General features: G+C 40.9%; 2 protein-coding genes across 2 annotated transcripts in view; one reads left to right on the plus strand and one right to left on the minus strand.

The window, feature by feature from the left end:
- Positions 1–14,075, plus strand: part of LOC115799086 (collectin-12) — a 40,474-nt gene extending 26,399 nt beyond the window's left edge. The window contains exons 3-10 of the mRNA XM_030756045.1: positions 4,469–4,591; positions 9,456–9,542; positions 9,646–10,689; positions 10,793–11,290; positions 12,171–12,307; positions 12,395–12,504; positions 13,032–13,177; positions 13,277–14,075. Coding sequence (XP_030611905.1) covers positions 4,469–4,591; positions 9,456–9,542; positions 9,646–10,689; positions 10,793–11,290; positions 12,171–12,307; positions 12,395–12,504; positions 13,032–13,177; positions 13,277–13,296 — 2,165 coding nt within the window. The 3' untranslated portion in view covers positions 13,297–14,075. The remainder of the gene's footprint in view (positions 1–4,468; positions 4,592–9,455; positions 9,543–9,645; positions 10,690–10,792; positions 11,291–12,170; positions 12,308–12,394; positions 12,505–13,031; positions 13,178–13,276) is intronic.
- A 10-nt stretch (positions 14,076–14,085) lies between these two features.
- On the minus strand, positions 14,086–27,347 carry hacd1 (3-hydroxyacyl-CoA dehydratase 1). Its single transcript, XM_030756047.1, has 7 exons — positions 27,050–27,347; positions 21,599–21,716; positions 20,502–20,520; positions 20,286–20,374; positions 19,873–19,994; positions 16,590–16,768; positions 14,086–15,514 (listed from the first exon to the last, which is right to left on the minus strand). Exons 1-7 carry the CDS (start codon positions 27,166–27,168, stop codon positions 15,432–15,434), a joined length of 729 nt encoding a protein of 242 aa, XP_030611907.1. The 5' UTR covers positions 27,169–27,347; the 3' UTR covers positions 14,086–15,431.
- Positions 27,348–27,500: the final 153 nt, after the last annotated feature.

Consider the following 27,500-nt stretch of genomic DNA (forward strand, 5'->3'; position numbering starts at 1 on the left):
TTGTGAGGTTTCATGCATCTAGGCTTTGTTGGTGTGTCAGACATTTGTGAATGTCTGAAAGCTTGTTTGTTGTCACTAATTTCCCTGTGCCCTTTTTCACACACAAGTAACAAATTATAACTTTAGACTTCATTTGTTTCGGCAAAGTGTGGCTATGACTCTCTCTCTTTAGGAAAGTTTAATTCCAAGATCTCTCAATATTATAGAGAGAAATCCAACAATTCCTTTTGAGCAAGCACATCCAAGCACATCCAAATATCAGATCATCACATACATACAGCTCTTAGAAAGGAGGTTTTGTTACCTTGGACCCATCACGGTAACGGCTTCAGGCAGTTTTTTGTAGTAAAAAAGAGCAAGCCCTTATCTAAATTAATGAGAAAGTAGCCGTAACTTTAATTTCAGCTTTCACAGAGGCATGAAAATTGCACATAAAGAATTAACAAACAAACCTGATTAAAAAAGTGAGTTTTATTAAAAATCCCATTTCCCTTCAATTGCAGAAGTATGAAAAACACTAACATTTACCTTAGTTTGAGGAGTAGTTGGCCTCGAAAATGTCACAAAAAGTTGGCGTGAGTTGAACAGAGCTCTTTAAACAATAAGAAAATAGCCCTTATCCAGTTGTAATTATCCAATTAAATGCTTCTTCAAATTGTCCTGATCTCACAAATTATGTAAAGTGATTATGACCTCTGAAGACACGGAGCTGTGTCACAATTATGTGCAGGCCCAATGGAAATGGTGTCAGTGGAAAATAGATTTGTTATGGTGGACACACCGGTTCCCTGGTGGTGATGTTGCAGCCAGCTCTGAAAACCAACATAGTCTGCATCTGGAGGTAAAGTGGGTGGTGATGGTGTGGCTGGTGTTTCACATTAAACTCACCGAGGAGATTCAAATTTGACTTTTCATTTTGTTTCCGGTTGCATGCTGGCCATTTGGTTGCAGTCATGTCAGTAACTACATGTGAAATCTCTGTGTTCTGCCGATAGTGAAAGATTTTAGTTCCAGCACCAAGTGTAATGCAGCTTATGGTATTAAGGCAACACAAGCCAGGAAGAAACGTATCTGCTTAGGTTTGTCTTATGCTGATGACTCACGTGTTTATAGAATCATGAGGAACACTGTCAAAGAGACAGGAAAGCCAGACAATTGACATAAATTTAAAAAAAACAAGCACTGTCTGCCATATGCTTTATTTGTCCTGCTCATCCGGGAAGTGACCCACTGGGAAATAAACAGCAGGCACGGAATGACCCTTGAGTTGGCCAGCGCGCTGGTGTGTGGACACTTAGGTTTAAGCTCTTCCATCTGATGTCTGTTCTCTTTGTTCCCATAAATTAGCTGTGAAACTCAAATCTCTCCTTTCCTATTGTGATGTTAGCCACGTGTTCTGTGTCACGCCAGCTGTCAGTTCAAAATTCTCCACTTAATCCGCAGAGCATCTGAAGCTCATCAATCAGGGCTGCACTGAAATGGAAAAGAGTTTAGCCTGTGCAATAGTTCATACACTTACAAAGTGTTTTGGTATCATTTCAGTGCAGCAGATTTGTAAACACTGTCAGCTTGTTTGGATTGGAACAGCAGCACTTTGATTACTATGAGCTGATGAACTGATATGCTCACTTTATTGGGGAAGTTTGCATGAGCTGACACTTCAAACATGCCAGCAGTTATGAATGATTCAGAAAGGCAATCATTTATGGTGGCAGTATTCCCAGAGTGCACTTCTCTGCTCACAGTTAAACCAGAGCTGAGGGAAAACTTTGGTAACTCCTGATACGGTAATCACTTTCACTCCACGCCCTGAGCTGGAGCTGTGTTTTGGAAAGGCAAACACATTTCAGGGGTGAGTACCTGTGAATACACATGAAGAGGCAAATGAGTCTCTTTACATGCCACTCTCAGGTGTGTCGTGTAAGACAGGCAGAAAACAAATATATGAGAATCTATGAGCGCTGCACTTTCCACAGTTTTCTCCCATTTCTTTGACTCATGTCATGCTTTCCCAAACTTTCTGCTGCCACAGTCTGGTCCAACTGTTTAAAAGATGTGAATATTTTGGCAAGAAGACAGTCACAAGTCATTGATTTTGCTTAAAAAAGTCTTGCTTTGAAACTCTTTGGTGAGATTTATGGGCTTCTATATTGTCATTGTTGGAAACAAGTCCTGAAGTCTTGAGCTGAAAAAGTAAATCTTGATAGTTTGAAATGGTGGTGGTGTCATTTAAGTTGACAGAGTAAAGTTGGAATCAGTGAAGAGGAATTTTTAAAACTGCTAAATCTGTATTTTCATATTAACAATGAATCAGATTAATGTCATTTAAACAGTGGCAGACACGTCTCTCTGCAGTTTGCCTCAGATTTAACTTAACTGATTTCATTTACACTAACTGTTCTCATCTGTATTGTTTCCTGCAACAAAACAAACACACAAACAAAAACCATAAAAATAAGCAGTGCAAGCTCCGGCATGAAATTAATATGCAAAGAAGCAGCTGTTTCCTTAGAAGTTGGTGGTGAGCAAAAAATGTATTTAGGTGTGAATTTAATTTCAATAAATTACAAAAAGTCTCTACACTGTAAAAAAAAAAAAATTCTGTAATTTAACAGAATTTATTCTATAAATTTTGCAAAATTTTCTTATAAGATTTACACCAATTAGCCACAACATCAGAACCACCTGCCTTTTATTGTATAGGGCTTGTGTCTCAGCTCTGACCTACAGCCTGTGGGTGTTCTCTGGTATTGGGTACCAGGATGTTGGCAGCGGATCCTTTGGTTGCTGTAGTTTCCACACATAGAGCTGCTGATTCATAATCATATTGGGATTTGGGAAACTGAGAGGCAGTATGAACATCTTGGCTTCGCCAATGTGTCCTGTAAACTGTTCCTGAGCTAATTTTGCACTGTGGTGAAGTCCCACTGGGGGAGGCCTTAATGAAGTGCCATTGCCCTTGGGTTGCAATTTTAGGTAGGTGACATATGGCAAAGCATCGCCATCATGAATACCAGGACTGAACGTTTCCCTGCAGAAATTGTGTATTGTAACAGTTCACAAATCCCAATCAAGCACGATTCACGGGCATCCCACCCTGCAGCCTGCAGGACCGAAAGGATCTACTGCAAACATCCCTACCACAGAGGCACAATTTCAGTGAGTTGATGTTAATATTTGAGCTGACTATTCATTTACACCAGGTTAAAATTTGAGAGGTTGACTATTTTTTTTTTGGTTCACTTCTACTGAAGATATGCTTTTAACAGTATGGGTACTGAACTGATACACTGAGTGTATCTGAAGGCACATGAGGTAAAGTAGGTCAGTTTGCTGGCCTGTGAGTTGGTGGTATCATTTGAGTTGTCACACAATCAAACACATGGAAGAATTACATTTATTAAACCCCTTTTTCAGTTTCATCCATCACTTGCCCATACTCTTTACAGTAAATCTCCCATTGAGGTCAACCAGGTGCTCCACCTCCTCTCCAGCTGGACACAGTCTTTGACTGAGGTTAACACTCAACGATCTTAAAAAAAATCTCTTCACACCAATAAGAATAAGTTATGTTGTTAACTTTGGCATATAAACTCCCAGTGGGAAAAGACGATCCAATCACCGCTGCATTTTTAGTTTATTTAAGCATTACCTCATCATATAAAACACACTCGGACTCGATGTGTGGTTAAATCCTTGGCTCTAAGTGTTTCTTGCACTTTACAGGTTGATGTATGATGGGAACTGACTGGCTCCTGTTAATCTGAATATGTCTTGTATTCCTTTATAATTAAGAGTTGTATTCCAGGTACATGAAAAGCAAGACACCCCCCCCCCCCACCCCCCCGAAAAAAAAAAAAAATCACACACACTCACACACTGCACTCCCAACCTTTCCACAGGCACACACACGCACTTCCTGAACTGAAAATGAAACACAGCTGTGTTCCCGTCAGCACTGCAGAGCTCGCCACTCATCTGTCATGAAAAATATCCTTGAAAAGGAATATTCCACAAGTGTCCCCACACGCTAAGGGCCCCTAATCTGACTCCACAGTCCTGACACTGCAGGAAAAACAACTCAAAGTTCCAGATTTAAAGCAAAAGTGCGCCTACAAGCAGTTTACTTTCAGTTTACTCAGAAGGAATCTTTTCACACACGGTGAATGAAAGAGAGGCAGTTTGCTGAGAGAAGTTCAGGAAAATAAGCATATCCCTGAGTCTAAACAAGTCAGTGGGGGGGGGTTGTTTTTGTGTCCCTTCACCACCAGGCCCCCCAAGGGAAGTGCTGGACTCTTTAATGTAGACTCCAGGGCTGTTTGTCCAGATGTGGGTGTCCTGGAGTCCTTAGCTAACACCAAACTACATCAACATATTTTTAGATTTAGACCTTTTTGATTAGGAAAAATGCTCCATAGGAAGCAAAGTGTATTGGACTCATGTGGTATTCTTTAATGTTTTTACACAGGAATCCAGGAGGGCACCCAGTGCACGAAGTGTAAGAATGAATGGGCACTGAAGACCTCCATAGCTCTGCTCTATGTGCTGTGTACTCTCCTCACCATTGCTGTTGCTGTACTTGGATATAAAGGTAAAACAAGCCACCCACCACACTCCTTTCCACTATCACTGTAATCTAACAGGGGAAATTAGAGGATGGCAATCTCTTCTACAATGATGCCCTTTGTTTTCAAAACTGTTTAAATGATTCACTTACATTATGTTGATAGAGTAACCATCCAAACATATCATTAGTTTGCTCTTTGTGCTGCCAAGAGCATTGCTGTTTCATGACCATGTGAGACCTCCTGTGTGTGAGGCAAGCAGCTCTTCGTCCCTTGAGTGGACTTCAGTGTGCCCAAATATGACATGAATGCTCTTTTGCAATGTTTCATTGTCATTATTAGATGTTTCAGTAATGGAAAGTATGACATCACCCACGAGAAAAAGGTAGTAGTTTTGCTCTCGATTTATTCTCTCTACATTTCCCATATTTACAGATAAAGGTTCTGTTTATCCAAATTCACCCTTTCACTACAAAATTACTTAACATTACTTTACATTTTGCAAAATATGCTTGCGAGTCTCAGTGAGAGATTTCACTTTCATGTCTAAATATGAAGGTACCGACAGCAGACAGTGATTAAACCCAAGAAAAACAGCTAAAAGAAAAAAAAAGAAGAAAAAAAAACACCTGCCGGGGCCTATTACTGTGCACTCACAGAGAACACAAAGTGAATTTCAGATGCAGGGTGACTGCATACAATGTGCTTTACTATGAATGAAAAGATGTGAAATATCCAGAGAAGCTGAAAATGTTTGAATTTAAAAGTTACACTACTGTGTAAGAATAACTCTATTGATCCCAGAGGGAAATTCATCCATCCATCAAGCCATCCCTTATTTAAAAAAAATATTTTGATAAGAAAATAGGAAATAGGTGCAAATTTGTTAAATTGTTCAAATGTATGGAAATACAGTAAATAAGGCAAAAAAAGAGTTTGTACAGTTCGAAGGAGCATGAAAGTCAATATGTGGTATGACCACCTTTATTCTTCAACACAGCCTGAACTCTCTGAGGCAGCTTTCTTGTCATTTCTTTAAGTAGTCTTCAGGAATAGTTTTCCAGGCTTCTTGAAGGACATTCAAAGCTCTTCTTTGGATGTTGGCTGCCTTTTGTTCTGTTCTCTGTCAAGATGATCCCACACTGCTTCAATAATGTTGAGGTCCAGGCTCTGGGGAGGCCAGTCCATGAATGATAGTGTTCAGTTGTGTGTTTTTCTACCCAGGTATGCTTTTAGTGCATTGACAGTGTGTTAGGGATCTTTAGCATGCTGAAGAATGCAGCTGCTGCCAATCAGATGCTTTCCAGGTACATGGTCGATCAAAATCTTACTGCACTTTTTGCCCTCCACTTCTCCAAAACATTCCTCTGAAAACTGAAAATTATTGCTCAAGATCACTTTAACAGAAAATATAAAGAAATACGCATGCAACGCATCTACACATCCAATTCGTAAATGTCATATAGGGTGTTCTGTTTATACTGTTTCATTCTGCCCACAGTTGCTGTGTTTGTGCAAGCCACTCTGCAACCCATTATCTGTCTGAGTTGATCAGTGTCATATCTGTTGTCACCTATGCATGCTCTTGCTTTAGCTCTTCCTGCCTGTAGATTTCCATGTATGCACACAGAAGGTTGTGAAGGTCCCTAAACAGAGCCATGCCACCAAATATAAATTTAATACAGATGGAAATCAGAATCCTCTTTTGTCTGTAGTAGTCCTGACTGAAGTTAACTTTTACTCACTTCTTTGTATAAACCCTCAACATATCACCCAAAACTATACTGTATGCATGCCTACAAACCATCAGTCCTGAGTACACACAGCATTTTTCTTTGTAATTTTGGGTGAACATACCCTTTAAACTTCAACTTCATCTGACTGTCTGTCCGCCTTCTCTCTGTTCTCTCTCCACCCCACAACCTTCTCTCAACTTATTTTACCAACACCCCCAAAGTTCACACCTCCGGTGAAGTTCTTCAGGCTTTGTGGAGCTGAACTTCCTGATTGGCTTTTTTCCTCATTTTTTTTCCAGTTTGGGAAGCAGTCCCGCCGTCTTTTGGAGGATTGAACTCTGAATGTTCCTGCCATAATTATTTTAAACATTCCCATATGTGACTGCACTATGTCCCCTACTTATTTTCAATTGGTGAAAATGGCGTGAAGTTAACATGTTCGGGGCTTATCTGTGGGCCGTGAGTACATGAACAATGATGTCCCCTTACTCTGTGAGCTCAGCCGGTCTTTCTTGTTCCTCGCTGCATGTTTTCATGCAGGCCTAATTGATCCCAGATGAGCAGTGAGTGAACTCAGTGCAATTCCAGCAGAACCCACTGAAACTGGGTTTTTACTGGCACTGAAGCGCTGCTCTGTCAAGGGAACCACAGCTTAGCCTAAACACACTCCCTGCTCCAGATGGTTATGTAGTGAGACCCAGAGTCTTCCATGCACTAAACATGTGTGCTCTCTCTGTCCTCCATCACTGACCCACAGAAACATCCTCTGTGTGGCTCTTTTTGTTTTGATGCAGTTTAATCTCAGAAATGGAGCTGGGAGTCAGTGACCCCCATCTTCTCTCCAGCAGCTTTTCTCGATTGACAGCCCCAAAAGCAAAATGAGGTCATTCCCCGAGCTCAGGGTTTACGTCCCATTAATTTTCCTCAAAGACAACGATAAAAGGGACTCAAAGCCTGCGCCCGTCTCTGTGAATTTCTTTCTTTGTACACAAGCGCAAAACACTAAAGAGCGAACTGCAGAAATATTTCAGTACATTATCTTTAAATTAAGAAACAGACACTCTTCTGTCTTTGAATTCATGAGCACATCATCGCTCATGCAACCTGTAATACCATTTGGATGTGTTTGTAACTTTTCAATATGAGAAATAAGCACAGCATCCCTATGTGGGCTAAAGTCCTGATGTCACCTCCATGTTAGCTAATGTTGTGCTAACCTTCTGTGATTCTGTGCAATCCCACGTCGAAGTTTGGAGTTCACTCACTTCATTAAAAAGCTGCATAAGAAAGTTTGACTTTACAAGACAGACCGGACAGAGCAGACACACAGTTTCAAGAACTACCCACACTAAATCTTGAAAAGAGCTCAAACTGTGTACGGAACAGCTCATTTCTACAACATTTGGACCTATAAGACAAAGTAATGCTTTCCTCTACAGCCCTGTTGTAATTTCAGCTTTTTGCATGTGTATTTTATGGTTAATTTTACCACAGTGTGATGCAATGATCCTCTCCAGAGGCCAGTCCATGAACAGAACGTGGAAATTGTCCAGAGGTTTCTGCCTATGTTTTGGGTTTTTTTGTTTTTTTTAAGTTTCCAGGTTAGTGTATGTGTGTTTGTGAATGAAACAATGCGCCAGTGGTGTAGATTACACTTGGTCTGCAGAGCTTAAGTTTAAGTGTTTTTTTGGTGTTTATAGAGCTTCACGGTGCATCTGGTGTCTGGAAATGTTTCGAATTAAATTTTCTGTGTGCAATATTTCCTAACCAGCTGACCTTTTTTGCTTCATAACCACAAATAGTGTGGTTAATGCAAGGATAGTTTTGCTGGTTTACTTGTTCCAGGAGACAACTTTAGGTGGGTTTTGAGATGTTTTAAAAGGCCAAAGACAGGAAACAACATTTCCAAAATTAAGTTTCCCAATGATTTGAGCATAAATTACTCAAAATTCTTCTTTAGTTTAAAGACTTGGCAGTTTTTTTCTTTTGAAATGTGCTCATTTATTTTCTCTCTGGAAGTTAAGTTAGAAGGTGAATACCACTCATGTCCTGCTCTTTAATATGAAGCTATGAAGCTAATATGAAGAAACTGACAATCTATCGTAGCATGTAATCTGAAAACAGATGAATACAGCTGCTGTGACTCAGTTCAAACCACAAAATTAGCTTACCACCATTTCTAGGACTCACCAGTTAAAAAGTTGTATGTCCCAGTTAGTCTGTACAAAACCAAAGTGTTAAAATGACAACTGGCAGTTTTACAGACTGCGACTTCCTTTATTCTTGGTAAGCTAATTGGTTGCTGGCTTTAGCACTACATTTTTTGTTTTTTTTTTTATAAAAAAGATTCAAAACTAAACAAAGATGCACTTCAGGCTAACATTAATGTAAAGCACCTCAATCCCATTCAGAGGGATCGATAGCGTTACATCAGCTTAATCTATTGTCTTTCTGGTCAAAAATTAAACCTTTAACTGTTGTCCTTACTGCTGAAGAAAAGCTTCACAGCAGAGGAGCCCGTTCTGTTCCCACTTACAGGATGTAAGTGGGAACAGGAATGGTGAGGCTGGAGGTAGAAGCTGGATGCTTCCCTGGAATCCCAGACGCATTCCAAAGGAAATGAATCCCGGTGTCGCCGGTGGGGGCGTGAAGAGCCTCCTTGCCACACAGTCTGTCTCCACTGGGTCATCTTTGATCTGTTTGTTTACAGAAGACCCCCCACCCCAGGTCACTTCCTGTCCCCTAAGGCCCTCTGCAATGTCCTCCCATGCACCTACCATCTCAGCATTGGTCACTGACCACCCACGCCATCATTGCTGAATCAGTGTATCTTCCTCCCTACTGTCTCTTTCTTAATACCGTTCTCCTTTTTAATGCACAGCAACTCCATATCTCTTTACTTCTGAATCTGGTGTAACCCAAGAGATTACATTACTCAGGATTCCTCATTATTACGTGCCTCCAAGAGATGTGGACACATCTCCCCTATAGTGTCTGTCAGAGACTTTAATTGGTTTCCTTTCTGATCCCATTTGTACGGTGTCTGTGGTTGCAGGCAGTTCTGTCATACCTATTTGGTCTTTTAATGAAAGACAGAGCCTCTGATGGGCCTGTGACACTAACCTTTGTCTTGTCTGCCCTGTTTTATTTACAGTGGTGCAAAGAGTTGACAGTGTGTCTGAAGGTATTGCAAACTATGGAGGAAAGATCAATGCTGTTGAGACTGACTTGAAAAAGCTAGGTATGTATCTGGGCTGACATTGCAAAATCAAAAGCTGTAACAAAAAACTACAGTGAATCATTGAATTATTTTTATAATTTACTGTACAAATCTGCATCTTCAGATGATCAAACTGGGGAGAAGTCAGAGAATACCACCACAGAGATCCAGGCTTTTAAGAACAACATCTGGACCCTCCAGAGGCAGCTGTCTGCGGTGGAAGAGCGCATCCGCGGTGATCAAGTTAAGCTGAATCAGCTGCAGAACATTGGCTCAGACATCCAGAGCAGCCAGGGCTCCATTCAGGGACTGCTGAATGGTAACACAGCCACCTTGCGCTCTGTAAATGGCAGTCTGCAGGCATACGGCAGCATCATTGAGGGTCTGCAAGAAGACACAGCCAGGTTGCAAAGAGAACTCCAGCAGCAGGTAAAAATCCAAAACCAGGCACTGCTTAGCATCAGCAGCATCAACCTCACTCAGGCCCAGCAGAGAGGCCTCATTGCAGCTCTGCAGCACTCAGTGGATGACACCAGCCAGGCTATTCAGAAGATGAGAAATGATTTTCAGAGCCTCGAACAGACGGCCCGACAAACGCGCTCTGATACCCAGTGGCTTCGGAGCAAAGTGGAAAACCTGCAGATCCTCGCCAGTAATACCTCAACTCTAGCTAAGTCCAACAATGATAGCCTGGAGGATGTGGGGACACAGCTCACTTTTATTGCTAACCAGCTCCAGAACACCAGCAGCCTGGCTGAGACTCATGACCAGACCCTGAGGGAGATTATGGATCAGCAGAGGGACTTCGGCAACCTCACATCCGCAAAGTTTGACCGCCTGGAGGTGCGACTGGATGAGTCGGAGCAGAGTATTGATCGTGTGACCGGCAACATCAGCTTCACCACACAGCTTCTTGGCGCAATCAATCTAAACCTAAATGATTTACGCACTTGTTCAGAGACTGTGAGCCGTCACTCAGACTTCTTGCTGAACCTTAACAGCAGCATGGCTGATGTGAGGACAGATGCAGGCAGTCTGAGGTCACAGCAGGAAGAGCTGGCAGCACGTTTGGACAAGGAGGTCACCAGCCTCTCTATTGTCATGGAGGAGATGAAACTGGTGGACACCAAGCACTCACAACTAATTACCAATTTCACTATTTTAAAGGGTAAGATATATATGTCTGCAGGATTTGTTATATGAACCAAATGTCTAAGATTTAATTGAGATGATTGACATTCACAAACTGAGAGAAAGTTCTTTTGTTTCAGGTCCTCCTGGTCCCAGAGGATCAAGAGGGGACAGAGGACCTCAGGGACTACCGGGTCAGCCAGGCCAAAAGGGAGAGAAGGGAGACAAGGGAGCTCCTGGGATACGAGGACCCAGAGGAGAGCAAGGTAGTCTAGGACCACCAGGTCTTCCAGGATTAAAGGGTCTCCCGGGCATACCTGGCAGCCCCGGGTCCAAGGGCCCGAGAGGCTCGGGAGGCAGAGCTGGACCACCTGGTACTAAAGGAGAACCAGGTAGTGCTGGTTTGCCTGGACGAGATGGACAGCCTGGTCCTCAGGGGGTACAGGGTCCACCAGGTATCCGTGGCCCAATTGGACCACCTGGAGAGCAAGGACCAAGGGGACTTCCAGGACCAGTAGGGCCCCAAGGGCCAGCAGGAGCACCCGGGCAGCCAGGACTACCAATCCGGGTTCCAGTAGTTCCTTTTGGACCTGTGTCTCTACAGGATGAGGCAGTAGCTCCTACCCTATGGGCTCCAGGTATGACTCTGCATCAGTTTCAGAATGATTTTGCCTCAGTCTGCTAGCATGTATTTACATTGGTCAGTAACTGGAATAACACTACAATGACATTATCAGATTAAAAAAAAAAAAAAAAGCTGTGGCACTGTGCCATGTTTAGTTTGTTGCCAATGAGAAGATCAACATAACTTTTATGTCTGCATGCAAAATAATAGGCTACTGCTACCAGCTGGTTAGTTTATGCTTGGTTCCTTCTAGGGATAAAAAAAAGGATAAAAAAAAACAAAAAACTGCCCCGACCAGCCCCTCAAGCTCTAACTAATTTAGTCACAGGAGACCTGTTATGCTCATTTCCAACTCTGTATTTTTGTCATTGGACTTAACTAGTGGTGCAATTTGCCATCACTTCATCCTCTTTCTGAAACAAACCATTTTAGTTCCCCTCCCTTTAAGGCCACCCTTCTTTTAAGCCATCTTCCTTCTGACTCGCTGCCCCTCACACCCAGATCTGTGTGCTTGAGATCACCATATAAAAGGTATGGCTCTTTAAAACCATACAGAGCCAAGAGTAGAAAAAAACTACTAAGCTTTTGACCTATAGCGATTACTTTTACATAAGCCAGCTTCTTTATTTGAAACCTTGGCAATGTTTAATACAAGCATCCACAGCTGTAGCAGTGTATATGTGTATCACAGAAAATACAGACATGTATAATAAATCCGCTTTAATAGACTTACATGCTGTTAGCTGTATTGTCAAAACTCCAAGATGTTTTACAGGAATGTTATCTTTATGCTAAGCTAAGCTATTTTTTCTTCATCTTCGGCTCACTTTGGAAGAAAATAAATTATACAATGCTATTTGAGTCATTAACTGCAACTATTCAATGTGTTGCAGGATGCCCTGATGAGTGGCTAAACTACAAAAACAAGTGCTACTTTTTCTCCAAAGACCTGCACAGTTTTGATGATGCAAAGGCAACCTGTGAATTAATGTCTGCTTCATTAGTGATCATCAGTGACATGGAGGAACAGGTGACTCGCACATCTTGTAACCTGACGCTGCTCTGTACTGTTTGTCAGTGTTGACTGAGTGTTTCTTCTGTCCTCGTGTGACCTCAGAAATGGCTGAAGAGGCAGATCTTTGGCAAAGGTTACTTCTGGATGGGTCTGACCGACAGGGAAGAGGAGAGCATGTGGCGCTGGCTGGATGGAACCGAACCTACTTTCACGTCAGTATTAAATCAGGAAATGCTCGGGAGGGATATTTTGTTTCAGAAAAATACTGCTTTCCAATAAAAATGCCAACAATAATAACACCATCTACAGATGAAGCTGTAGGTTTTCAGTTACATGAAACATTACTAAATAAACATCCAAAATCCTGTGAAAATCTTTTCAAAGGTTTGTGATTGCTCTGAATTGCATGTAGACCTCCACTCCTCAGGCTGCCGCCTGTTTAAACAAAAGAAATGCATTCAAATTCATTCTAATATTGTTTATACTGGCGCTTCCAGTGAGAGCATTTTATTGTCTTTTGGGAACATTTAGATAAACACAAAAGCGCAAAAAACTGCAAATAGAACAATGAGACCAATGCTGAAAAAGATGAATGCAACATTACTGAGAAAAGTTAACCACCAAGGCATATTCAGTGGAAAATTGGAGGATGCTTCTTATTTTATTCTCTTTTCTACCACACTCTTAGATCAAACACTATAAATCTAACATGTGATCGCCCCCTGTTGTCTGCCTGCAGAAAATGGAAGCCTGGTCAGCCGGACAACTGGGGCCACGGCCATGAAAAGGGAGAAGACTGTGCGGGTCTCATCCACGAAGCGTTATGGAACGATTTCTTCTGTGAAGATCTCATAAGCTACATCTGCGAGAAGGAAATGGAGACCTGTACGTCGACATGTGTCTTGCCTGTTTTCACTGCTCCACAGTCATTTTAATCATATTTTACACAGTATCTTAATGCTGATCTTTTTTTTTTCCTCACAGCACGATTGCCTGGATCATAGTGACATGTTCAAACTGAGTGCACAGCGAGCAGCTAGACTGCACCCATGTGGCACTGGTCCAGCTGACGCAACACGTGGGACAGTCCATATGGAGAGAGCAAAGGGACAATTTTGAATGAGCCCAGGGCTGCAGCGGCAAACATCTGTCCAATGCTGATGAGATGCCTTTCTCCTCCAAAGTGAAGCCAGTCCAACATTAGGAGTGCAATACAGCAGGGCGACCAAGGAGGGAAGAGAATCTTTTTGTTATAACCAAATCAACTGATTTATATATATATATAAATATTTTTTATATATTTTTTAAATACATTTTATAAAACTGTACTCCACGTACAACCGAATATCTGAATGTATATTTCATTATGCAAGTTTTGTAGGAAAATATGAAATCTATGAAGCCAAATGGACTTCCAGTAATGCTTCTCTTTATATAATTTGAAGAAAATAGAATAAGGTGTGCAAAATGATGCGCAAAAAACATGTCGCTGATATGCTATCTTCAAACAAACTGTTATCTAACCTCCTGAATGTCTATGTAATATTTTGAAAAATAGAAAAAAAAATATAGTACTCATGCATAAACTTAGAAAAATGCCACAATCAGCTCGAGTTTTAGTAAATGTGTTTACAGATTTAATTCTTTTATGTATGATTTATTTTCCGCTATTACATACATAAATATGTTCATGAATAAAAATCTGTGGATCCTTCCTACAAAATGTGCTGTTTTCTGCACTCAGGATTTTCCTGCAAAACAAAAGAACCAACAAATAAACACATCAAACCTACGGGGGGGTGGTTGTATTCATTGGCCGATTTCTAGATTTAGGAGCGGACGCAGACGAGCAGATCCAGAGTGAAGCTCATCACAAAACTCTTCTCCGTAATTGTAGAATTTCGTTTATTGAATTTGCACAAAAAGGTATTTTCACATTTTTCCCCCTTAAATAACTGTCTTTTATTGTTTTTCACTAACCCAGATTACAAGCAAAAAAAAAAAGGTTTTTCTTTGATAATCATGGGCTATTCAGTTCTTCACTAACATTTCCTCTCAGTCATTTTCACATCCTGTTTTCCTGCTTTAGGTCAACTCCAATTACAGTCACTCCTTCAGCTGCACAGAAGACTAAAATGATCTTACAATAGCACCTTTGGTAGGAGGGAGTCTAACTACTGTCCCAGCATTATGGACACCGGATATTTTCAAAAAACAAACAAGACAGAGACTGAAGACTGCAAGTGCTCACATAAATTCGAATTGTAGTCTTGTACCTACAGCGGCCTATAGAAAGAAAAAAAAAGTTACTACTTTTGTGAAGACTCAAATTTAGTTTAAGATGCACTCTTGTAAATTAGTTTGACATAGTAAACATCAGAACAACACAAAAGAATGCACGAGTTGAGCCAAGCAGACGCAATGTTAAGTTGGATCTGTGCTTGCTCACAGTATGTGAATAAAATTACTGTTAAGAATATGATTAGTGTTAACCGCTCATTTCACATTGCATCATTTACACATACGGTTACACACGTAGACAAAAGAAGCAGCATATTGTCCAAATGTAGATTTATTGTTGAGCTATGAAGATTCTCTCTTTTGAAGCATTTTATATATATATAAAAATATTAATCTGCCAATTTTGTGGGCTAGACGATGACCTGAATTCAGGGGACAAATTTAACATCTTTCTTCCCATTTGCCTCTTTCTCCTTCGGGGTGCAGTGTTGTGGCTCAGTACTCGTTTCTCTCAGGATGCGACGCTTAAGTGCAACAAGATGCAGTAAGGCTGGTGGGTGAATAAAGGACTCAGGATTTCTCAGTGATGAGACATGACGCCACAGGCTTTTGTCTGTAAACATGTTTCCAAGATTACCATTCAGATAGGGATGAATCCTGCAAAGAAGCACTCCAGATCTGGTATTATTACTGCGGTTTTACTCCGTGGCTTTGTCATTTCTGATTGTTGCCGGTTTGTAGCCGTCGTCAGCTGTGTGGTTCTTCAGGTCCCGTGCAATGAAGAAAGTAATGGCTGATGGTGCTAAAAGGTGAGACAAAGACGAAGATAAAGTGGTGGTGGAGGTGAGGGTGAAGTGGAGGCAGACTGGCTCAAATGAAGGTGTGAGGTGGTGCTTGTCTAGTCGTCCTTCTCCACTATGACCTCCCCGTGAAGCACCCTTCTCCTCTGCCGCAGCATGTGGAAGTAGAGCTGAGGAAACACTGCGAGAAAGAAACAAAGATTCAGGGCAATTGTGACTATGATAAACACAACTGGGGTCAGTTTATCATTCAGTTTTAAGGTTTTACTAAAGCAAGTTAGGGTAAAATACAAATCAAATTCACAAATGAAAATAAAACTGTAAAAACAACTGTCAGTTTGGTTCAGCACACTGAGCAGAAATGCATTCACAGATGTAATCTAATGGTGATGGTCTGGTGTAGCCTGGAGCCTATCCCAGCTGACGTAAAGCAACAGGTCACGTTGCCAATCATCATATTTTCCATCATTTCTGTTTGATGAAAAATGTGTAATTATATATATATATATATATATATATATATATATATATATATATATATATATATATATATATATATATATAAAATATAAGATAGATAGATAGTCCATATATTTCTGGACAAAGACACAATTTTTGTAATTTTGCATCTGTAGACCACCGCAGGGGATTTGAAATCAATCTGTGATTGAAGTGCAGACTTTCAGTTTTAATTCAAGGGATTTAAGGGGAGAAAAGTGTTTAGTGATGATGTGACTGCTGATAGACACAGCAGGGTGAATTGTGAGGTGTACAGGGCTACACTCAGATTCAGCCAAGTGCTGCAAAAATGATCAGACGGGGCTTCACAGAGCAAATGGATAAATGACCCAAAGCAACCCAAGAGTTTCTCAGGCCAAAGAAATGGATATTCTTCAGTAACCCAGTCAGTCAACTGATCTCAACCTAAAAAAGGGGTTCTAGACTTCAGGCAGTCATTGATGGCAAAGACATTTCATCAAAGTATGAAAACCAATCCTTATATTTAGAGTTTTGTACAACACATCAATACACAGTATATCCAAATAAAATTACACATAACATGACAATTCTATCCAAATTATCCAATAACAGTAAATATTACAGCACAGAAAAGAAAAGCTGTTTGAGCAGAGCAGGTAGAATCATTTTATGGCAACAGGAGGAAATCATTTAAAGTTGAAAAAGCATGTGGGCCATGTGAGATTCTGATCTACATGTTAGAACAGACAGTGCACAGGCATGAGATTGCTCCTTACGTGGGATGTAGGACAGCATGGCGATGATGAGGCAGTAGTAATAGTCAAATGACACGTTATACTTGTTTGGAAGCCTCATGGAGTACATTCCAGATCTGCGTACGAACGGCAGTGCAGCATAAATGGTGAGCAGCTCACCAATTACTCCCAGCGGGTACAAGACAATGAAGAGGTTGTATCTGTGAGACAAAGAAAGAGCAGGATGTCTTCAAATCCAGCAGCATGATCACTTTAGCACTCACACAGTTGTGACAGTTGACAGTCAGAGGATGTTAACACACTGGCATGCACACCGAAACAGAAAACTCACTAATGCAGGACCACACAGCGTAACAAAAGCTGCTTTGAGTTTTGGACACAAATTTACCGTCCAGGTATCCCAGAGATATGGTGTTCAATTGGATTTAGTTCAAGCAGAATATTCTACAAAGGTCATACTTTCACATTTTTTCCATCTTCAAAAACTCAAGTGATTTTGGCAGAGTGATCTGGATCATGCTGAGGTATCATTTTTCCCACTTCTGCGCTGTCCACATGCAAAAGTTCAAATGAAGCTTCCCATCTTCTGCAGCCTTTTGTTTATATAAGTTGGCAATACTAAAAAAGGCAACTATCATAAGAATTGAGCACAGTGCACCAGATGTAATGTATAGTCACTTGGACCAACAGGGGGTGCAAAGTTAAAAATACAACCATTTTTAACTACCAAAGAATAAGTTGATTTGTTATTATGTTTTATTGCCTTCTGAATGTAAAGTATGCATTCTTACTTTCCAGTAGCTACTCACCTCTTTTCATGCCAGTGCACAATTACTTCTCCACACTGGACCAGTGAACTGGCATGTATCTAGAAAACTTTGACATCTGAGACTTTAATGAGCCCAAAATGTGATTTATGATCTGGTGTGTTAAGAACAACCAGAAACACACCATCTTTTGCCTCGCTGTTTGTTTTCAGTGGCACATTTCCAACAAAAGTGACCAAAATATTGATCTGAAGCCAACTTTTTAATCTCACACAATGGAGGCAATCACTGCACAGATTCCCACATATTTGATTTATAGTAAAAAGCATTAAAACACATGAAAGTCCCTTAAAGCAATTATGGTAAAACTTTGAACTATGATTCAAGTTTGGTGGTGAACATACAAGGCTATACAGAAGTGAGTTAACCCTGTGCAATTAAATAAACTGTTAGCTCCATATTTTTTATTCCTGGAATAACTTTGCATGACTCAGTTACCTTATATTGGGCCTTCCAGTTCATCCACCATCTACAAACGAGCCATTTTAGCTTTAGCACACACTTTCAACTTTCTTCTGATTGGCTGCACCTCACACACAGCAGTTCAAATAGCACATGGGTGGGGCTGCTGTGCTCACAGTCAGAGCTTTATTAGGGATATCCCCTCTCATAAAGAACCAAGAGTAGCAAAAGCTGTCTGAAATGGAGTCTTTAGAGCAGTCTAAGGAAAAATAAGGAAAATATAACAGATCCTCTTTAAACTAGGTTAAAGAACATGAGAGCTTGATTATTACTAGTAGCATATTCTTTGGTCTCATAAGGCCAAGATAAATTTGTTGAGTTCAGATGAGGTCCACCATATATGGAGTGAGCCGCACCCAGGCAGTAGTCCTGAAAGTTGTGTGGATGAATGCAAAAGTTGTTGGAAAGATGAGATTTATAGATTGCACCATATGTTCCTGTGGATATAACAAAATATTGGCAGGCAAGATGACTCCCAGTTTGCAGAAGCCTGGCAGAAGAGAACCATTTTAGTGTGAAAACGATCCAGAGCTCACCGCCAAAATCACAGAAGTGAATGTAGGAGGGAAAAAAGAAAACTTTAAAGTAGACAAGGATGTCAAGAGACTTAAAAAAAAAAAAACACAGTACTTTAGGGGGTATTTTGAGATAGAGAAGAAAAAAAAAAAAAAGATACAGCAACACAGTTCCTCCAGAAAAGAGCAAACCAAAAATTATGAGTTATTTGATGATGCATGGAGCTGTAGTCACTTCTGTTCTATATTGTATGCAGAACCAGCCAATCACTGTGGGATTAAAACAACTACAAGTGACTGAATGATCACACTAAATTATTACTTTGATGTATTTTGTTTATGCAAGACAAATCCACACTCAGGAGAAAGAAACTTGTAAACATGTTAAGGAACGCCGCACCAAAGTATGGTCACAAATTGGTCATAAAATATTTGAAATTCTGAAAAAAACAGGCTATCAGGGCTTGAGATACAGTAGAGGCTCTTTGTAGAACTCCTGCTCACATCACAGTTAATCACAAAGTATCATCATTTTAACTTCTTCTGCAGAGTCCTGTCACCTCCCCCAAATAACTGGGACAGCGTGCCTTTTATTGTGACAGCAGCTCTCTCCAGTACCAAATGATATGCTATGACTCAGGACTATAGGGTTCCTGTATTTAGTCAGGACCACAGCAAAGGGTCGGGGGAGCGTCTCAGCGGATGTGAGAGAAATGTTGGGTGAACATTCCGTGACCAAAACAGATGGTCTTAAAAACAGGAGCAGCTGAACACGAGCCCCTCGCCGGGGTGCCTGTCGTCTCCTCCATGCGCAAAGAAAGACGTGAAGGGTGGGGGCGGGGATGCGAAGGGTGCCATTCAAGAGCACAAGAATCCGGAGCAGAAACAAAAGAGTAGCTGGCATTAGATGAACTGCCTGAAGACTCGTGAAAAATTTTAGGTGCTGAGCCTTTGTGCTGGACGGCTACCAGTGTGCACAGCTCATGTTTCTTCTAATGACTCCAGTTTCAGGTGAGCTACTTCGAGGGCAGAACCACACATCACAAGTACTCTCCCTTCTGCTGAAGACAGGAATTGTGTCACACTATAGCTGAGAATTTGTTTTTTTTTTTCACAGATCATCATAAGAAAACACCTCATTTCAGTGTTTTACTCAACCAAACTAAACTTTTTCTTTACCTCTAACCTTTATGAAGGCAGACGAAGTTTAAACCAAAAACAAAGATACATTTCACTTTTTCTGTTTCACCAGAGCACAATGTTAGTGGTTAGTTCACTGACCACAAACAGAATGCCTAATGAGGTGCTAATCAATAAACACACACATGCTTCTCCTCTCTGTATTAGCCAGCAGATACTTAATCCACGTTCGGCTGTACGAGGCAAGGGAAGCACGCCAGAGGTGAATTCAAAGGATTAGGCCGACATGCTCAGACACAATGTCCCCACACAGGAAAGACAATTCAAGCTCATCTCAGCCACGGCTAACGGCGTCTCCACCTGGCCCATTTGATGAAGTATGGCAGGTGGTTGAGCAGTTTGAATGTGTAGTAGGAATATCTGGTAATCTCTGTCATCGTCCACACAACCAGAAAGAGGATAACGCTTTCTTCATTCTGGATCTTTAAGTCAGGAAAACGGCAAACAATAGAGAGTTAAAAGAAGCTTCAAAGCTGATGGGTGCTCTTTTTAAAGGCAAAAATGTGTGAAAGTATGGTTTTCACGTAAAAAAAAAAAAAAAGCTTTAATTGAACAGATTTTCTTCCAGAAAAGTTGTGAGAATTCCTTTTATATTTCTGATTTTTATCAATACATACAATGTGTTGAGGTTAAGAGCAGCGCGGGGAAATCTGTGAATTAAAGATGTATAATTTGTCAACAGTAGCTGAGTTGTTGTTTATTGTAACAGTCACCTGTCTGATGCTGTTGGTAATGAACCAAACCATAAAAATCCGTGAACACACTTGAACCCCAGTTACAATCACAGAAGTTCTCACGATTCCTGCAGCAGAGCCGAAGCAGGAAACACAAATTTGCAATAAATACGTGAACAAATTGTGGAATTTATGAAAATCTGTAAAGAATTAAACTAAAATCAACCAATGGTTTTCATGCAAGTTGTCACATACCAATGGCACAATGTCCCACCTGTAAGACAAGAAACATAAACAGTAGGGTTAAAATGGTTAATTGTCTTTTCTCCTGTTTACGGACAAAAGTTGAATATTCTGCAGCATTTTCATTCTCATTGCTACTTTTGCTTCACTCAAGTCCCACTTGATACAGGAAACACCACAGACTGTAAGGCAAAGATGGATGTAGGTACACTACAGTGCCACAAGTATTCACTCAGCCATCCAAATCATTGAATTCAGGTGTTCCAATCACTTCCATGGCCACAGGTGTATAAACCAAGCACCTAGGCATGCAGACTGCTTCTACAAACATTTGTTAAAGAATGGGTCGCTCTCAGGAGCGCAGTGAATCCCAGCATGGTACCGTGATAGGATGCCACCTGTGCAGTAAGTCCAGTTGGGAAATTTCCTCACTACTAAATATTCCACAGTCAACTGTTAGTGGTATTATAACAAAGTGGAAGTGACTGGGAATGACGGCAACTCAGTCGCAAAGTGGTAGGCCACGTAAAATCACAGAGTGGGGTCAGTGGATGCTGAGGTCCATAGTGCACAGAGGTTGCCAACTTTCTGCAGTCAATCGCTATGGACCTCCAAACTTCATGTGGCCTTCACATCAGCTCAACAACAGTGGAGGGGGGATTATGGTGTGGGGTTGCTTTTCAGGAGCTGGGCTCAGCCATTTAGTTCCAGCAAAAGGAACTCTTAATGCTACAGCATGCCAAGACATTTCAGACAATTTCATGTTCCCAACTTTGTGGGAACAGTTTGGGGATGGCCCCTTCCTGTTCCAACATGACTGAGCAAGCACAAAGCAGGTCCATAAAGACATGGATGAGTGAGTTTGGTGTGGAAGAATTTGACAGGTAAAATTATGGTCCCATTTCCTATTAAAGAAGACTTAAAACTAGTGATTATGACCATAATCACTAATTTATGGTCTAGTTAATACTTTTTAACACCAGTCACTCTCTGCTGACCATTAGATATAGTATAGTTTTAATGCAATTATGTATTTGCTTTCATTTTCACACCCAGGGGCTACATGCACTGCTTTTATATGGTCTCTATGAAAGACTCTGAAGTCTTACCTCAACTAATGCAAAGGTCTGGAAAAACTTGAGTGTCCTTGCTATACTTCTGTACAGACCCTTGTGTGAGCCTTTCTGGATGTAGAAGCGTGCCATTGCCATGGCCAAAACCAGCCACCTGCAGACAAATAGAAATATCAGATAAGCGCACTACTCAGTCCAAGTGTAAGGGACAGATGACATTTTTCTGGAATGATGATTAAAAAAATAAATAAACTGGGATACTACTGGAAGCTGCAAATGTATGGAAGACCAAAACTGGAAGAAAAAAAAAAAAAATCTATTTTAAAGATGATAACAAAAAATCCTTGATGAAAAATACAGAAATATAAGCCACTGGAGACAATTATTAATTTCTGATGGCAGACAAATGTATATTGTCTTTATGTGATGTATTAGAAAATTCTCCATAAATGGAGGTGAACTTTGAACAAACTGCCAACTAAAATCAATGGATCTGCCCCAGGTCCTCCTTCCAGCTGGACATGCCTGCCACACCCAGAAGGCATCCAGGAAGCATCCTGGCATCCCAGTCAGATGTTCAAACCACCTCAACTAGCTCCTTTCAACGTGAAGGAGTAGCAGATTGTCCCTAACAAATAAAATTTGAACTAAAGAAAAATATCAAAAAATTATTGAATTTAATCTGTAAAATCATTGAAGAGTCACAGCATCTTTTACAGCCTACACTCTTGTATGAGTTTTAGTTTTTGTAGATTTAGGAACGTGGCAAAGACACGGTCCTTATTAATACTCCAGCTTCATTCAGCATTTCAAGAGTGAAACTCGAACAGTTTACACTATACCTTGGAAACAAGTGAAGAAACTGTGGAACATACTGTTTTAATACATGTCAAAGGTCGTAAATAAATGAATTAAAAAAAAAAAACTAAGTTCCTCACAACTCTAGCATGCATCCTAAAAAAACATGCACCATGGAACATGCAAACAAAAATTAAATCCAGGTCATTTTAAAAAAGCTTGAAAAAAAAAAAACTAAACAATCTGCACATATCTCTGCACAGCAGATAAGAAAAGCATTAGTCAAGTCAAGTCAAGTCAAGTTTATTTATAAAGCACATTTAAAACAACGACGTTGACCAAAGTGCTGTACAAGATCTGTAACCCCAAGGACTATACTAAATAAAAATAAAAATATATAAATAAATAAATAAATAAAATAAAAATAAATAAATAAAAACATTAAGAACAATAAATAACATAAGAAAATTAAAAATTAAAACATTTAAAACAAGTACCATAAAAATACCATAAAACAATCTAAAAGGAGGTAGCACTGCAGCCAAATGCCAAGGAAAAGAAATGTGTTTTTAATAGAGATTTAAATGTGTGTATCGTCTGAGCTGTGCGGATATGGAGAGGTAGATCGTTCCATAGCTTTGGTGCTGCTGCTGCAAAAGCTCGATCACCTCTCTGTTTTAGTCTAGTTTTAGGCCTCTGTAAGAGCAGCTGGTTCGATGACCTCAGAGCTCTTACAGGGGTGTGACAGTGAAGCAGCTCAGACAGATACAAAGGTGCCAGTCCGTTTAAGGCTTTAAAAGTAAGCAATAAAATCTTAAAATCGATTCTAAAACGGACAGGGAGCCAGTGAAGGGATGACAGGACTGGGGTAATGTGTTCATGCTTTTTTAAACCGGTTAAAAGACGAGCTGCCGCATTCTGGACTACCTGCAGGCGGCGCACAGATGATTGATCTATGCCAAAGTACAGAGAATTACAGTAGTCCAGGCGGGAAGTAATAAAAGCATGAATAACTTTTTCCAGGTCCTGCTGCGGGAGATAAGGTTTTACCTTGGCAATAACTCTGAGTTGGTAAAAACTGATTTTGGTAACAGCACTTACTTGCTTCTCCATTTTAAAACTACTATCTAAAATGACACCCAGATTTTTCACAGCATCACGACAGTGAGGAGCCAAATGACTCGGAGTGCCAGAGGAGTAGCTTGAGGGGTCAAATTTACCAAAGCATATGACCTCGGTTTTGCTTTCATTAAGATTTAGGAAATTGTTTCTCATCCAGGACTTGATGTCACTTAGACAGTTCAGCAGGGGTTCCCATGGATCTCTGCTGTTCAGTTTGATGGGCATATACACCTGGATGTCGTCAGCAAAACAGTGGAAACAAACATTATGTTTCCTAAAAATCGACCCTAGAGGCAACATATACAATGAGAAAAGAATTGGGCCCAGAATGGACCCCTGAGGCACGCCACAAGAAGGCTTTGCTGTGGTAGAAAAACAGTTTCCTAGATGGACAGAGAAACTTCTATCAGTAAGATAAGATCTGAACCAAGTCAGAACGGTGCCTTTAATGCCAATTTCATGTTCTAGGCGGGCTAGAAGGATCTCGTGGTCCACAGTGTCAAAGGCAGCTGACAGGTCTAGAAGTACTAAAACTGCAGGACTACCAGAGTCCACAGTTAAAAGCAGATCGTTAAAAACTCTTAAAAGAGCCGTCTCTGTGCTGTGACGCATTCTAAAACCTGACTGAAACTTTTCCCACATTCCACGTTCACTTAAAAATGCTTGAAGTTGCTTAAAAACAACTTTTTCAAGAACCTTGGATAAAAATGGTAATTTAGAAATTGGTCTGTAATTTGAAAGAACATCAGGGTCAACCATTAACAGTCCTCAATGAGCTGTTTATAGATTCACCAATGCTTACATTTCAGTTGATTTATAAAACGATGAGATGCTTTAAAATTGGGCTGCGGCAAAAGAAAAATACCTGATAAGCAGAGCTCAAGTGAAGTCTTTTTTTGCATACACTGTATACAGTGTGTCATTAAATGTCCACACAAGGAAAATGACTGTACACATCTTTCCCTGATATTATCATGCATATTTTACTGGGGGATGCATCAGCTGTGGCATTCTTGGCCAATAACAGTGTTTGAAATAACAACCAAGTCTCAATTCAGTTCAATTTAATGTGTGGCCCTGCAGTTTACTCACTTTATCTACAGTGCTATGAAAAAGTACTTGCCCCCTTCCTGATTTTTTATCTATTTTTTTTTTTTTGCATATTTGTCACACATGTTTTAGCTCATTAAAAAAACAATTTATTAGACAAAGACAACCTGAGTAATTACAAAATGCAAATTTAAATAATGATTTCATTTATTAAAGAGGAAAAAGTTATCCAAACCTACCTAGCACTATGTGAGAAAGTAATTGTCCCCAAACCTAAGAACTGGTTGTGCCACCCTTGGCAGCAAGAACTGCAATCAAGCGTTTGTGGCAATGAGTCTTTCATCTCGCTGTGAAGAAATTTTGGCCCACTCTCCAGCATGAACGGCCTTTTTAAGGTCATGCCAACACATACATCTCACTCCAAAACCTTCATGTAGTTTGTTTTGAGCCATTCATAGGTGGACTTGCTGGTGTTGATCTGATCACCTTGTGCTTGAGCTTCAGGTAACAAACTGATGGCCAGACATTCTCCTTCAGGATTTTATTGTTGAGAGCAGAATTCATGTTTCCATCAATTACAGCAAGTCGTCCAGGTCATGAAGCAGCAAAGCAGCCCCAGAGCATCACACTACCACCACCGTGTTTGGACTGTTGGTGTGATGTTCTTTTTATGAAATGCTGTGTTAGTTTTATACCAGATGTAACGAGACTCAAACTTTTCAAAAAGTTCAACTTTTGTTTTGTCAGTCCACAGAATATTTTCCCAAAAGTCTTGGGATCATCAAGATGTTTGTTTGGCAAATGTGAGATGAGCTTTTGTTTTCTTTTTGGTCAGCAGTGGTATTCACCTTCAGCTCTGCCATAGATGCCATTTTTGCCCAGTCTCTTTCTTATTGTTGAATCATGAACTCTGACCTTAACTGAGGCAAGTGAGGCCTGCAGTTCTTTAGATGTTGTTCTGGGTTCTTTTGTGACCTCCTGGATGAGTCGTCAATGCACTCTTGGAGTAACTTTGGTAGGCCGGCCACTCCTGGGAAGGTTCACCACTGTTCCATGTTTTCTCCAGTTGTGGATAATGGCTCTCACTGTGGTTTGCTGGAGTTCCAAAGCCCTAGAAATGGCTTTGTAACCCTTTCCAGACTGACAGAGGTCAGTGTCTTTGTTTCTCAGCTGTTTCTCGTGGCATGATGCTTTTTGAGATCTTTTGGCCTACTTCAATTTGTCAGACAGCTTCTATTTAAATGATTTAAAAGGGAGTTTTTCCTTCCCACTGTCGCCAAGTGCTTGCTCACAGATTATTGGGTAATTATTGTAATTATTGTATAGTCTTTACAATATAAACCAGGGCTCTTCAACTCCAGGCCTCGAGAGCCCCTGTCCTGCAGGTTTTAGATGTGTCCCTGATCCAACACACCTGAATCAAATGGCTGAATTACCTCCTCAGTATGCAGTCAAGTTCTCCAGAGTCCTGCAAATGACTGCTATATTTGATTCAGGTGTGTTGAAGCAGAGACACATCTAAAACCTGCAGGACACTGGCCCTCGAGGCCTGGATTTGAGGATCCCTGAGCTACAGGATAAGCAGAAGAAAATAGATAGATGGATGGGTTTTCTTGATCCAACAGGTCTGGCTGTAATCAGGCCTGAGTGTGGCTAGTAAAATTTAACTCAGCTTTCCAAAAAATGTGGTTACTCACAGTTAGTTCATGATTTAAGGAGGGGGCGATTAGTTTTTCACACAGGGCAGGTAGGCTTTGATAACTTTATTCCCTTAAGAAATTGTTTACAAACTGCATTTTGCATTTACTTGAGTTATCTTTCTCTAATGCCTATGAAAAACAAGTTCTTCAGTGCAGTTTCTTTCCACGGGTTGGACAGAGACATCGGTGTCACAGTGACGTGCAAAAATATCTTCTTATTTTATTTTAGAAAGAAGTGATCAATACAAGGCAAGTACATTGTGCCAGACTGGAAGCGCTTAGTCACTATTGATCCAGTGACCTGGCACCTCTGCTATACTCAAGTTCTCATGTGTTGTCCTGCAGTTTATCATAAAACTGGGAGCTCTTTTTATACAAATGTTATATTATTAAAAATCTGGCCGTTGAGCACTTCACTGTCCCAGACCCGAGCTCCAGTGTCAGCGCGCTCCGGCTATACTTATCACTGCAACTGTCGGACGCGCTGTGGGCCTTGACGCTGACACCATGCAGCCAGCCCTATTTGGACACGGCTGCTGCGCCAGCCTACCACTTTAACCAAACACCATTCATTCATTTTCTAACACTCAAGACAAATAAATCTCACTTTCTTCTTCATATCAACTATTAAAGAGATCACTAAAGCTTCCCCTAACTCAAGCGCGACGACGAGCTGCTAAATCCAGCGAGCTGAACAGGCACTTTCGGCGGAGACAGTCCTATAAACAGCAACACACGCTTACAGTTTTTTAGGGAGCGGCTATAACTTAACCGCTTTTCTTATTAATAGGCGACAGGGGCGGAATAACGCACGTACCCGGCGGTCATGGCGATGTTGTAGAAAGTGAGCCATGCGGTAGCGAGGGTGCTTTTCGTTCTCTTCTTGTTGTTGTTTTCCTTCTCCTCAACCGTGCCGTCCTCCTCGCTGGACGCCATGGTACCGGGGGCAGGGTGGGGTTAGTCAGGAAGGGAGCTGACAGCTGGGACTGGTAAGGAGGGGAGCAGCAGGGTCATCCATCCATCTATCCGCCCATGGAGCCCCCTCTCGCGGGACTAGTGCAACAAGTGCGTGGCCTGCCGGTGAGCCAAGGACTAGTAAAATAAAGTCCGGGGCGCAGGTAATGAAATTCAGGATCCTTTTCACACTCAAGGGCACCAGTCAAGCCAAGGGCTTCTCCCCCGAGAACAATGTTTGGCCCAATTCTCCAGCTTTCTATAGATGACATTTGGCCTTGACTGACAACATTGTATCAGTCTCTTTCTGGCCA

The sequence above is a fragment of the Archocentrus centrarchus genome, chromosome 20 (assembly GCF_007364275.1).
Source record: "Archocentrus centrarchus isolate MPI-CPG fArcCen1 chromosome 20, fArcCen1, whole genome shotgun sequence".
In the NCBI taxonomy this organism is placed as follows: domain Eukaryota; kingdom Metazoa; phylum Chordata; class Actinopteri; order Cichliformes; family Cichlidae; genus Archocentrus; species Archocentrus centrarchus.